The sequence below is a fragment of the Phyllobates terribilis genome, unplaced genomic scaffold (assembly GCF_046119375.1).
Source record: "Phyllobates terribilis strain yellow unplaced genomic scaffold, ASM4611937v1 Scaffold_11__3_contigs__length_659146591, whole genome shotgun sequence".
Taxonomy (NCBI): domain Eukaryota; kingdom Metazoa; phylum Chordata; class Amphibia; order Anura; family Dendrobatidae; genus Phyllobates; species Phyllobates terribilis.
Window position 1 is genome coordinate 613,439,472 of NW_027362771.1, and position 12,752 is coordinate 613,452,223.

General features: G+C 50.8%; 1 protein-coding gene across 2 annotated transcripts in view; it reads right to left on the bottom strand.

The window, feature by feature from the left end:
- The window catches only part of DNAH2 (dynein axonemal heavy chain 2), a 168,760-nt gene that overhangs the window by 110,993 nt on the left and 45,015 nt on the right, over positions 1–12,752 (bottom strand). For both annotated transcript variants that reach the window (XM_073654473.1, XM_073654474.1), the window contains exons 11-16: positions 9,525–9,730; positions 8,837–8,966; positions 6,845–7,027; positions 5,705–5,919; positions 5,487–5,633; positions 5,250–5,406 (exon numbers count right to left, since the gene is read on the bottom strand). In XM_073654473.1, coding sequence (XP_073510574.1) covers positions 5,250–5,406; positions 5,487–5,633; positions 5,705–5,919; positions 6,845–7,027; positions 8,837–8,966; positions 9,525–9,730 — 1,038 coding nt within the window. The remainder of the gene's footprint in view (positions 1–5,249; positions 5,407–5,486; positions 5,634–5,704; positions 5,920–6,844; positions 7,028–8,836; positions 8,967–9,524; positions 9,731–12,752) is intronic.

The window sequence follows — 12,752 nt, forward strand, 5'->3', positions numbered from 1 at the left end:
TCTCCTTTGACTGCTCTCTTATACTAGGTGTGCTCTCCTCTGAACGCTCTCTTATACTAGGTGTGCTCTCCTCTGAACGCTCTCTTATACTAGGTGTGCTCTCCTCTGACCGCTCTCTTATACTAGGTGTGCTCTCCTTTGACTGCTCTCTTATACTAGGTGTGCTCTCCTCTGACCGCTCTCTTATACTAGGTGTGCTCTCCTCTGACCGCTCTCTTATACTAGGTGTGCTCTCCTTTGACTGCTCTCTTATACTAGGTGTGCTCTCCTCTGATTGCTCTCTTATACTAGGTGTACTCTCCTGATTGCTCTCTTATACTAGGTGTGCTCTCCTTTGACCGCTCTCTTATACTAGGTGTGCTCTCCTCTGACCGCTCTCTTATACTAGGTGTGCTCTCCTCTGACCGCTCTCTTATACTAGGTGTGCTCTCCTTTGACCGCTCTCTTATACTAGGTGTGCTCTCCTCTGATTGCTCTCTTATACTAGGTGTGCTCTCCTTTGACTGCTCTCTTATACTAGGTGTGCTCTCCTCTGATTGCTCTCTTATACTAGGTGTGCTCTCCTTTGACTGCTCTCTTATACTAGGTGTGCTCTCCTTTGACTGCTCTCTTATACTAGGTGTGCTCTCCTCTGACTGCTCTCTTATACTAGGTGTGCTCTCCTCTGACTGCTCTCTTATACTAGGTGTGCTCTCCTTTGACTGTTCTCTTATACTAGGTGTGCTCTCCTTTGACTGTTCTCTTATACTAGGTGTGCTCTCCTCTGATTGCTCTCTTATACTAGGTGTGCTCTCTGCTCTCTTGTACTAGGTGTGCTCTCCTCTGATTGCTCTCTTATACTAGGTGTGCTCTCCTCTGACCGCTCTCTTATACTAGGTGTGCTCTCCTCTGACTGCTCTCTTATACTAGGTGTGCTCTCCTTTGACTGCTCTCTTATACTAGGTGTGCTCTCCTTTGAACGCTCTCTTATACTAGGTGTGCTCTCTTATACTAGGTGTGCTCTCCTCTGATTGCTCTCTTATACTAGGTGTGCTCTCCTTTGACTGCTCTCTTATACTAGGTGTGCTCTCCTCTGAACGCTCTCTTATACTAGGTGTGCTCTCCTCTGACCGCTCTCTTATACTAGGTGTGCTCTCCTTTGACTGCTCTCTTCTACTAGGTGTGCTCTCCTCTGAACGCTCTCTTATACTAGGTGTGCTCTCCTCTGACCGCTCTCTTATACTAGGTGTGCTCTCCGTTGACTGCTCTCTTATACTAGGTGTGCTCTCCTCTGACCGCTCTCTTATACTAGGTGTGCTCTCCTCTGACCGCTCTCTTATACTAGGTGTGCTCTCCTTTGACTGCTCTCTTATACTAGGTGTGCTCTCCTCTGATTGCTCTCTTATACTAGGTGTGCTCTCCTCTGACCGCTCTCTTATACTAGGTGTGCTCTCCTTTGACTGCTCTCTTATACTAGGTGTGCTCTCCTCTGACCGCTCTCTTATACTAGGTGTGCTCTTCTCTGATTGCTCTCTTATACTAGGTGTGCTCTCCTCTGATTGCTCTCTTATACTAGGTGTGCTCTCCTCTGACCGCTCTCTTATACTAGGTGTGCTCTCCTTTGACCGCTCTCTTATACTAGGTGTGCTCTCCTCTGACCGCTCTCTTATACTAGGTGTGCTCTTCTCTGATTGCTCTCTTATACTAGGTGTGCTCTCCTCTGGCCGCTCTCTTATATTAGGTTTGCTCTTCTCTGAATGCTCTCTTATACTAGGTGTGCTCTCCTCTGATTGCTCTCTTATACTAGGTGTGCTCTCCTTTGACTGCTCTCTTATACTAGGTGTGCTCTCCTCTGAACGCTCTCTTATACTAGGTGTGCTCTCCTCTGAACGCTCTCTTATACTAGGTATGCTCTCCTCTGACCGCTCTCTTATACTAGGTGTGCTCTCCTTTGACTGCTCTCTTATACTAGGTGTGCTCTCCTCTGAATGCTCTCTTATACTAGGTGTGCTCTCCTTTGACTGCTCTCTTATACTAGGTGTGCTCTCCTCTGATTGCTCTCTTATACTAGGTGTGCTCTCCTCTGACCGCTCTCTTATACTAGGTGTGCTCTCCTTTGACCGCTCTCTTATACTAGGTGTGCTCTCTTATACTAAGTGTGCTCTCCTCTGATTGCTCTCTTATACTAGGTGTGCTCTCCTCTGATTGCTCTCTTATACTAGGTGTGCTCTCCTTTGCTCTCTTATACTAGGTGTGCTCTCCTCTGAACGCTCTCTTATACTAGGTATGCTCTCCTCTGACCGCTCTCTTACACTAGGTGTGCTCTCCTTTGACTGCTCTCTTATACTAGGTGTGCTCTCCTCTGAATGCTCTCTTATACTAGGTGTGCTCTCCTTTGACTGCTCTCTTATACTAGGTGTGCTCTCCTCTGATTGCTCTCTTATACTAGGTGTGCTCTCCTCTGACCGCTCTCTTATACTAGGTGTGCTCTCCTTTGACCGCTCTCTTATACTAGGTGTGCTCTCCTCTGACCGCTCTCTTATACTAGGTGTGCTCTTCTCTGATTGCTCTCTTATACTAGGTGTGCTCTCCTCTGGCCGCTCTCTTATATTAGGTTTGCTCTTCTCTGAATGCTCTCTTATACTAGGTGTGCTCTCCTCTTATTGCTCTCTTATACTAGGTGTGCTCTCCTCTGATTGCTCTCTTATACTAGGTGTGCTCTCCTTTGATTGCTCTCTTATACTAGGTGTGCTCTCCTTTGACTGCTCTCTTATACTAGGTGTGCTCTCCTTTGACTGCTCTCTTATACTAGGTGTGCTCTCCTCTGAACGCTCTCTTATACTAGGTGTGCTCTCCTCTGAACGCTCTCTTATACTAGGTGTGCTCTCCTCTGAACGCTCTCTTATACTAGGTGTGCTCTCCTCTGAACGCTCTCTTATACTAGGTGTGCTCTCCTTTGACTGCTCTCTTATACTAGGTGTGCTCTCCTCTGACCGCTCTCTTATACTAGGTGTGCTCTCCTCTGACCGCTCTCTTATACTTGGTGTGCTCTCCTTTGACTGCTCTCTTATACTAGGTGTGCTCTCCTCTGATTGCTCTCTTATACTAGGTGTACTCTCCTGATTGCTCTCTTATACTAGGTGTGCTCTCCTTTGACCGCTCTCTTATACTAGGTGTGCTCTCCTCTGACCGCTCTCTTATACTAGGTGTGCTCTCCTCTGACCGCTCTCTTATACTAGTTGTGCTCTCCTTTGACCGCTCTCTTATACTAGGTGTGCTCTCCTCTGATTGCTCTCTTATACTAGGTGTGCTCTCCTTTGACTGCTCTCTTATACTAGGTGTGCTCTCCTCTGATTGCTCTCTTATACTAGGTGTGCTCTCCTTTGACTGCTCTCTTATACTAGGTGTGCTCTCCTTTGACTGCTCTCTTATACTAGGTGTGCTCTCCTCTGACTGCTCTCTTATACTAGGTGTGCTCTCCTCTGATTGCTCTCTTATACTAGGTGTGCTCTCCTCTGACCGCTCTCTTATACTAGGTGTGCTCTCCTCTGACCGCTCTCTTATACTAGGTGTGCTCTCCTTTGACTGCTCTCTTATACTAGGTGTGCTCTCCTTTGACTGCTCTCTTATACTAGGTGTGCTCTCCTTTGAACGCTCTCTTATACTAGGTGTGCTCTCTTATACTAGGTGTGCTCTCCTCTGATTGCTCTCTTATACTAGGTGTGCTCTCCTTTGACTGCTCTCTTATACTAGGTGTGCTCTCCTCTGAACGCTCTCTTATACTAGGTGTGCTCTCCTCTGACCGCTCTCTTATACTAGGTGTGCTCTCCTTTGACTGCTCTCTTATACTAGGTGTGCTCTACTCTGACCGCTCTCTTATACTAGGTGTGCTCTACTCTGACCGCTCTCTTATACTAGGTGTGCTCTCCTTTGACTGCTCTCTTATACTAGGTGTGCTCTCCTCTGACCGCTCTCTTATACTAGGTGTGCTCTCCTCTGACCGCTCTCTTATACTAGGTGTGCTCTCCTTTGACTGCTCTCTTATACTAGGTGTGCTCTCCTCTGACCGCTCTCTTATACTAGGTGTGCTCTCCTTTGACTGCTCTCTTATACTAGGTGTGCTCTCCTCTGACCGCTCTCTTATACTAGGTGTGCTCTTCTCTGATTGCTCTCTTATACTAGGTGTGCTCTCCTCTGGCCGCTCTCTTATATTAGGTTTGCTCTTCTCTGAATGCTCTCTTATACTAGGTGTGCTCTCCTCTGATTGCTCTCTTATACTAGGTGTGCTCTCCTCTGATTGCTCTCTTATACTAGGTGTGCTCTCCTTTGACCGCTCTCTTATACTAGGTGTGCTCTCCTTTGACCGCTCTCTTATACTAGGTGTTCTCTCCTCTGAACGCTCTCTTATACTAGGTGTGTTCTCCTCTGAACGCTCTCTTATACTAGGTGTGTTCTCCTCTGAACGCTCTCTTATACTAGGTGTGCTCTCCTCTGACCGCTCTCTTATACTAAGTGTGCTCTCCTTTGACCGCTCTCTTATACTAGGTGTGCTCTCCTCTGACCGCTCTCTTATACTAGGTGTGCTCTCCTCTGACCGCTCTCTTATACTAGGTGTGCTCTCCTTTGACTGCTCTCTTATACTAGGTGTGCTCTCCTCTGATTGCTCTCTTATACTAGGTGTACTCTCCTCTAATTGCTCTCTTATACTAGGTGTGCTCTCCTCTGACCGCTCTCTTATACTAGGTGTGCTCTCCTCTGACCGCTCTCTTATACTAGGTGTGCTCTCCTTTGACTGTTCTCTTATACTAGGTGTGCTCTCCTTTGATTGCTCTCTTATACTAGGTGTGCTCTCCTCTGATTGCTCTCTTATACTAGGTGTGCTCTCCTCTGACTGCTCTCTTGTACTAGGTGTGCTCTCCTCTGATTGCTCTCTTATACTAGGTGTGCTCTCATTTGACTGCTCTCTTATACTAGGTGTGCTCTCCTTTGACAGCTCTCTTATACTAGGTGTGCTCTCCTCTGATTGCTCTCTTGCACTAGGTGTGCTCTCCTCTGACTGCTCTCTTATACTAGGTGTGCTCTCCTCTGATTGCTCTCTTGTACTAGGTGTGCTCTCCTCTGACTGCTCTCTTATACTAGGTGTACTCTCCTCTGATTGCTCTCTTATACTAGGTGTGCTCTCCTCTGACTGCTCTCTTATACTAGGTGTGCTCTCTAGTATATGCTCCTTCACCTTCTGTCTTTCATTGACCTCGATTAGACTTTCTCACCTTGCTGGCATGCAGCAGGCAATCATTGATGAAGGCGCTCGATGCTCCTTTGGACGACCATTGTAACTTGGTCAGACCAGGTTGGATTTTTTTGTCCAAGAAGCGGATTCTCTCTCTGAACAGCCCCCGTTCCTCTGGAGAAAGTGCTGCTATAATCCTGGAGACAATTCAGACAGTGATTACGGATGAGTTGAGAAGGACTGTGCGCTTGTACCAGACAGACAGGCAGTATCCTACCTGTTATAGGCCCGCACCACCAGCAGGACATTCTCCCGCAGGTTCCTGAGGTCTTCCTTCCTCTGATATATGTCCAGCACGTAGTGCGGTACCTCGAATAACAGCCGCTCCCAGTAGTGAATCTCCACAAACATCTTCAGCAGGTTCCTGTCGTCATACAATACAGATTAAAGGACGTCCCTGAGAACCCATCTCCCCCAAAACATCCGGTCACTTACTTATCGAAGTTGACATCCAACATGCCAACCTTCTCCTGACTGCGGACCATGAGAGGGATATCCAGCCGCTTCGCTGCTTGCTTATCAGCCAACTGGGACCATTCAGTGAAGATCTTCCTCACCAGCTCGTCCAGCTTCTGTGCCAGCTGCTGGTACTCCTGAATGCTCTCCTCTCCCACCCCAATGCGGGGCATGAAGTGGGCATTGGCCAGGCTCTATGACGAGAAGAACCAGGAGTGACGTCTTACCATACCCCTTCATCTCTACCTTCTGCGCCGCTCCCTTACATACCAGTACTGATAGGTATGCCTATAACGTCTGAGACCCCATCAACGCGTGCACGCCATTTTTTATCAGAAATAGCGCCACTCCCGATCAGTGGTGTTGTTGAGAATGGTGTCATGGCCATTTATTTCTATCAGACCCTACAGTCTGAAGGTCCCTTTAAGAAACCTTTCATGAGTCCCTGCCAAACCCTCCACCACCCAAATCTTCCATCCGTCTCCCCCTCGTATGGTAATCATGCCTTCCCTCCCGCTCCTTCCTTTGTTGGCTTCCCAGTCCCATCTTCCTTTCTTCTTAAATCTTTTATTTGCATAGATTTGCCGTCCCCGGTCTCCTCTCCGCAGGACCGTCAGGAAGTAATAGAATGAAAGAGGAGGCGGCGGCGGACCACCAGGAACGTGCGCAGCGTGTACTACAAGCGGGCTACACAGAGAACACATCACAGGCTGTGGGCTCAGGAGAAAGCCGCTGTCACTGTCAATTCGCATTTACACGCAGCGTATGCTAATCCTACACGCCACCGAGCGAGCAGGAGGGGGAACCCAGCGGTGTTATTGAGACGTCTCCCGGCGCTGCACGCTTGTCATCTGTGCCGGATCTGACACAGCAGTGAGCGCACTACCTGCATCTATCAACACGCGTGACACATGTTATATTGCCCCATCCACACCACCTCCGCGTCACTCCATCGTCCTCAGCCGTTGTCATGTCTGTCTCCAGCAAATGTTCCCATAAGTTGTCACTAAATGGGGGGGTATAGCAAGCCGAGAGCGTGCATGTGCCACACTTACCTTGTTACCAAAGGCGGACTACAAGCACCAGCTGACTATGATGGCAGTAATGGCTAATGCTCACCTCCATAGGCCGGTCAATCCTCCTCTTCAGAGCCCGCGCCCAGTGAGCCTGGCCGGCATAGCGGCACATGTGGGGGGCGACTGTCGGGACCTTTTGCCCGAGCTCCTTGTTCACCAGATCCAGTTCGTTCTTGAACAGCTCGTACACGTAAACGGTCTTTTTATCAAATGTGCGTTTTATGGCCTGGAAGAAGGAGAGAAGCCCATGTCATGTGGAGAAGATGGGCGGCCATAATGCTGGGGCAAAAGGTTTATGGGCCCGGACATAAGGCTGTGCGACCAAAACTTCATACCCCTTCACTTGTCACAACTCTGACTCCACACACACCTATACAGCTGAAACCAGAAGTTTACTTACACTATATAAAAAGACGCATATTCAGGTTTTTCTCAATATCTGACATGAAATCAGAATAAACCTTTCCCGTTTTAGGTCAATTAGGATTTTACCATCATTTTTAATATTTGCCAAATGTCAGAATAATGAGAGAGAGAGAATGTTTTAAGGCATTTTTATTACTTACTGCAAAGTCAAAAGTTTACATACAGTAAGATTACTATGCCTTTAAACAATTCTGGACTTCCCGTATGATGAGGTCATGTGTTTGGAAGCTTCTTTTTTTTGGCAACATCTGAGTTAATTACAGACACACCTGTGTATTTTAATGCACACCTGAAACACACTGCTTCTTTGTGTAGCATCATGGGAAAGTGTGAAGAAATCAGACAAGATATCAGGAAGAGAATTGTGGACTTGCACAAGTCTGGCTCATCCTTGGGTACAATTTCAAGATACCTGAAGGTGCCTCATTCATTTGTACAAACAATTATACACAAGTACAAACAAGATGGGAATGTCCAACCATCATACCGCTCAGGAAGGAGACAGGTCCTGTGTCCCAGAGATGAACGTGCTTTGGTCCGACATGTGCATATCAACCCAAGGACAAAAGCAAAAGACCTTGTGAAGATGATGGCGGAAGCTGGTAAGATTGTGTCAATATCCACAGTGAAACGAGTACTCTATCAACATGGGCTGAAAGGCCACTCTGCCAGGAAGAAGCCATTACTCCAAAAGAAACATAAAAAAGCCAGATTAATGTTTGCAAATGCACACAGGAACGAAGACTTTAATTTTTGGAGACATATCCTGTGGTCTGATGAAACTAAAATTTAACTTTTTTGGCATAATGACCATTGTTACGCTTGGAGGAAAAAGGGAGAAGCTTGGAAGCCTAAGAACACCATCCCAACTGTGAAACATGGTGGAGGCAGCATCATGTTGTGGGGTTGTTTTGCTGCAGAAGGGACTAGTGCACTTCACAAAATAGATGGAATCATGAGAAAAGAAGATTATGTGGCAATACTGAAGCAACATCTCAAGACATCAACCAGGAATTAAAGCTTGGGCAGAAATTGGTCTTCCAAATGGACAATGACCCGAAGCATACTGCCAAAATGGTAAAGTGGCTTAAGGATAACAAAGTCAATGTTTTGTAGTGGCCATCACAAAGCCCTGATCTCAATCCTATTGAAAATTTATGGGCAAAGCTGAAAAGGCTACGAGCAAGGTGACCTACAAACCTGGATCAGTGACACCAGTTTTGTCAGGAGGAATCGGCCCAAATTCCACCAACTATTGTGAGAAGCTTGTGGAAGGAGATCCCAAACGTTTCAACCAAGTCATTCAGTGTAAGGGCAATGGTACCAAATAATAATGAACTGTATGTAAACTTCTGACTTCGCAGTAAGTAATAAAAATGCCTTAAACCTTCTCTCTCTCTCATTATTCTGGCATTTGGCAAATAATAAAAATGATGGTATAATCCTAATTGACCTAAAACGGGAAAGGTTTATTCTGATTTCATGTCAGATATTGAGAAAAAACATGAATATGCGTCTTTTTATATAGTGGATGGAAACTTCTTTTTTCAACTGTATATATCTATATCTATCTATCTATCTATCTATATACACACATATACACACTCACCTCTCGGGCCGACAAGTGGTGGAAAACGTCCAGCAGCTCCACACCCTGCTCCACTCCACGCACCGTCTCAAAGGCCGTCGTCATGAGATTCTGTATCATTACCTCCAGGTCCTTCACAGATGCTCTAAATCTACAGAACAGACAACTGGTCAGGACTGGTGGCGAAGAGATGTGTGTGGACTGGTGGAGAAAGCGGGTGAGGACTTGTTGGGAAGACGGTGGGCGGACTGGTGGGGAGGACGGGTGAGGACTGGTGGGGAAGACGGGTGAGGACTGGTGGGGAAGACGGGTGAGGACTGGTGGGGAAGACGGGTGAGGACTGGTGGGGAAGACGGGTGAGGACTGGTGGGGAAGACGGGTGAGGACTGGTGGGGAAGACGGGTGAGGACTGGTGGGGAAGACGGGTGAGGACTGGTGGGGAAGACGGGTGAGGACTGGTGGAGAAGACGGGTGAGGACTGGTGGGGAAGACGGGTGAGGACTGGTGGAGAAGACGGGTGGGGACTGGTGGAGAAGACGGGTGCGGACTGGTGGAGAAGACGGGTGCGGACTGGTGGAGAAGACTTTTCTGAAGCATGGAAGTACATGTGTATCAGGAGCAGTGTGATGAGTCCATGGAGTGGGGGGTGACAGAAGTGAGGGTGGTCCTGAGGAGGGAGCTGGCAGCAGGACGCTGTCGAGGGCTTTACCGGTTGTAGTCATCATGCCACGACGTGTTCTTCACGTCCAGGATGGTTTTCTTCACTGACTTCAGAATTGCTAAGTTCTTATGAAACGTCTCCTCAATCTCCAGCAGGTTGCGGGTGATTTGGGGGCCACTCTGCCCTGGAAAGCAAGGAAGTGGGGTCTGCTGCCCCTCCTCCCAGCGCCCAAACTGCTGCTGGCACAGACACACCTGGCACACAGGGATAGAGACAACGCTGGTCAGAGCCAACCTGTAAGTAAGAACCAGGACAGCACCCGACCGCACAGAGGAGGTACGCAGCACCGCTGGAGATGGCACAAAGGAGGTACGCAGCACCGCTGCAGACGGCACAGAGGAGGTACGCAGCACCGCTGCAGACGGCACAGAGGAGGTACGCAGCACCGCTGCAGACAGCACAGAGGAGGTACGCAGCACCGCTGGAGATGGCACAAAGGAGGTACGCAGCACCGCTGCAGACGGCACAGAGGAGGCACGCAGCACCGCTGCAGACGGCACAGAGGAGGTACGCAGCAACACTGCAGGCGGCACAGAGGAGGTACGCAGCACAGAGGAGGTACGCAGCACAGAGGAGGTATGCAGCACCGCTGCAGACGGCACAGAGGAGGTATGCAGCACCGCTGCAGACGGCACAGAGGAGGTACACAGCAACACTGCAGGCGGCACAGAGGAGGCACGCAGCACCGCTGCAGACGGCACAGAGGAGATACGCAGCACAGAGGAGGTACGCAGCACCACTGCAGACGGCACAGAGGAGGTACACCGCACCACTGCAGACGGCACAGAGGAGGTACGCAGCACCGCTACAGACGGCACAGAGGAGGTAAGCAGCACTGCTACAGACGGCACAGAGGAGGTACACAGCACAGACGAGGTACGCAGCACCACTGCAGACGGCACAGAGGAGGTACACAGCACAGAGGAGGTACGCAGCACCACTGCAGACGGCCCAGAGGAGGTACGCAGCACCGCTGCAGATGGCACAGAGGAGGTACGCAGCACCGATGCAGACGGAACAGAGGAGGTAAGCAGCACCGCTGAAGACGGCACAGAGGAGGTAAGCAGCACAGCTGCATACGGCACAGAGGAGGTACGCAGCACCGATGCAGACGGAACAGAGGAGGTAAGCAGCACCGCTGAAGACAGCACAGAGAAGGTACGCAGCACTGCTACAGACGGTACAGAGGAGGTACACAGCACCGCTGCAGACGGCACAGAGGAGGTACGCAGCACCGCTACAGACGGCACAGAGGAGGTACACAGCATCGCTGCAGGCGGCACAGAGGAGGTACGTAGCATAGACGAGGTACGCAGCACCACTGCAGACGGCACAGAGGTGGTACGCATCACAGACGAGGTACGCAGCACCACTGCAGACGGCACAGAGGTGGTACGCATCACAGACGAGGTACGCAGCACCACTGCAGACGGCACAGAGGTGGTACGCACCACCGCTGCAGACGGCACAGAGGAGGTACGCAGCACCGCTACATACGGTACAGAGGAGGTACGCAGCACCGCTGCAGGTGGCACAGAGGAGGTACGTAGCATAGAGGAGGTACGCAGAACCGCTGCAGACGTCACAGAGGAGGTACGTAGCACAGACGAGGTACGCAGCACCACTGCAGACGGCACAGAGGAGGTACACAGCACAGAGGAGGTACGCAGCACAGCTGCAGACAGCACAGAGGAGGTACGCAGCACAGCTACAGACGGTACAGAGGAGGTACACAGCATCGCTGCAGACGGCACAGAGGAGGTACATAGCATAGAGGAGGTACGCAGCACCGCTGCAGACGGCACAGAGGAGGTACGCAGCACTGCTACAGACGGCACAGAGGAGGTACGCAGCACTGCTACAGACGGTAAAGAGGAGGTATGCAGCACCGATGCAGACGGAACAGAGGAGGTAAGCAGCACCGCTGCAGACGGCACAGAGGAGGTACGTGGCACCGCTGCAGACGGCACAGAAGAGGTATGCAGCACCGCAGCAGACGGCAGAGAGGACGTACGCAGCACAGAGGAGGTACGCAGCGCCGCTGCAGACGGCACACAGGAGGTACGCAGCAACGCTGCAGACGGCACAGAGGAGGTACGCAGCACCGCTGCAGACGGAACAGAGGAGGTACGCAGCACAGATGAGGTACGCAGTACCGCTGCAGACGGCACAGAGGAGGTACGCAGCAACGCTCCAGACGGCACAGAGGAGGTACGCAGCACAGACGAGGTACGCAGCAACGCTGCAGACGGCACAGAGGAGGTACGCAGCACCACTACAGACGGCACAGAGGAGGTAAGCAGCAACGCTGCAGACGGCGCAGAGGAGGTACGCATCAACGCTGCAGACGGTGCAGAGGAGGTACGCAGCACCGCTGCAGACGGCACAGAGGAGGTACGCAGCAACGCTGCAGACGGCACAGAGGAGGTACGCAGCAACGCTGCAGACGGCACAGAGGAGGTACGCAGCAACGCTGCAGACGGCGCAAAGGAGGTACGCAGCAACGCTGCAGACGGTACAGAGGAGGTACGCAGCACCGCTGCAGACGGCACAGAGGAGGTACGCAGCAACGCTGCAGACGGCACAGAGTAGGTACGCAGCAACGCTGCAGACGGCACAGAGGAGGTACGCAGCAACGCTGCAGATGGCACAGAGGAGGTACGCAGCACCCTGCCAATTCATCAGTAGAGACACAGATCTCCAGAAATATGGAAAGCACAAACAGTTAATAATAATAATATTTTTTTATTTCTATAGCGCCAACATATTCCGCAGCACGGTACATTTGTGAGTTCTGTTGTATTTAACCCCTCACTCCCGTCACCGAGACCAGGAAGAGAAGGAGTTACTCCATCTCCACCACAGGACAGGAGCAGCCGGCACACATGTCTGTCACTCGCTGCGTTGCCATAGCAACCTGCCAAGCGAATGCGGCCACGACAGCTCCCCGCAGCACAGATGAATGGGGTTTATAAAAGGGACTGAGGCAGGAGGCACCGAAGCTCAGCGCCACTGATCACTGCCAGCGGAGGAGTGAGCGGGCACAGCGACCTACAGCCTGACCCTCACAGCTCTGCTGTGCTACCCTGCACCCGGCCTGTACCACAATGCACCCGGCCTGTGCCACCCTGCACCCGGCCTCTGCTACCCTGCACCCAGCCTGTGCCACCCTGCACCCAGCCTGTGCTACCCTGCAGGGGGAGGAGACTCAGCTTC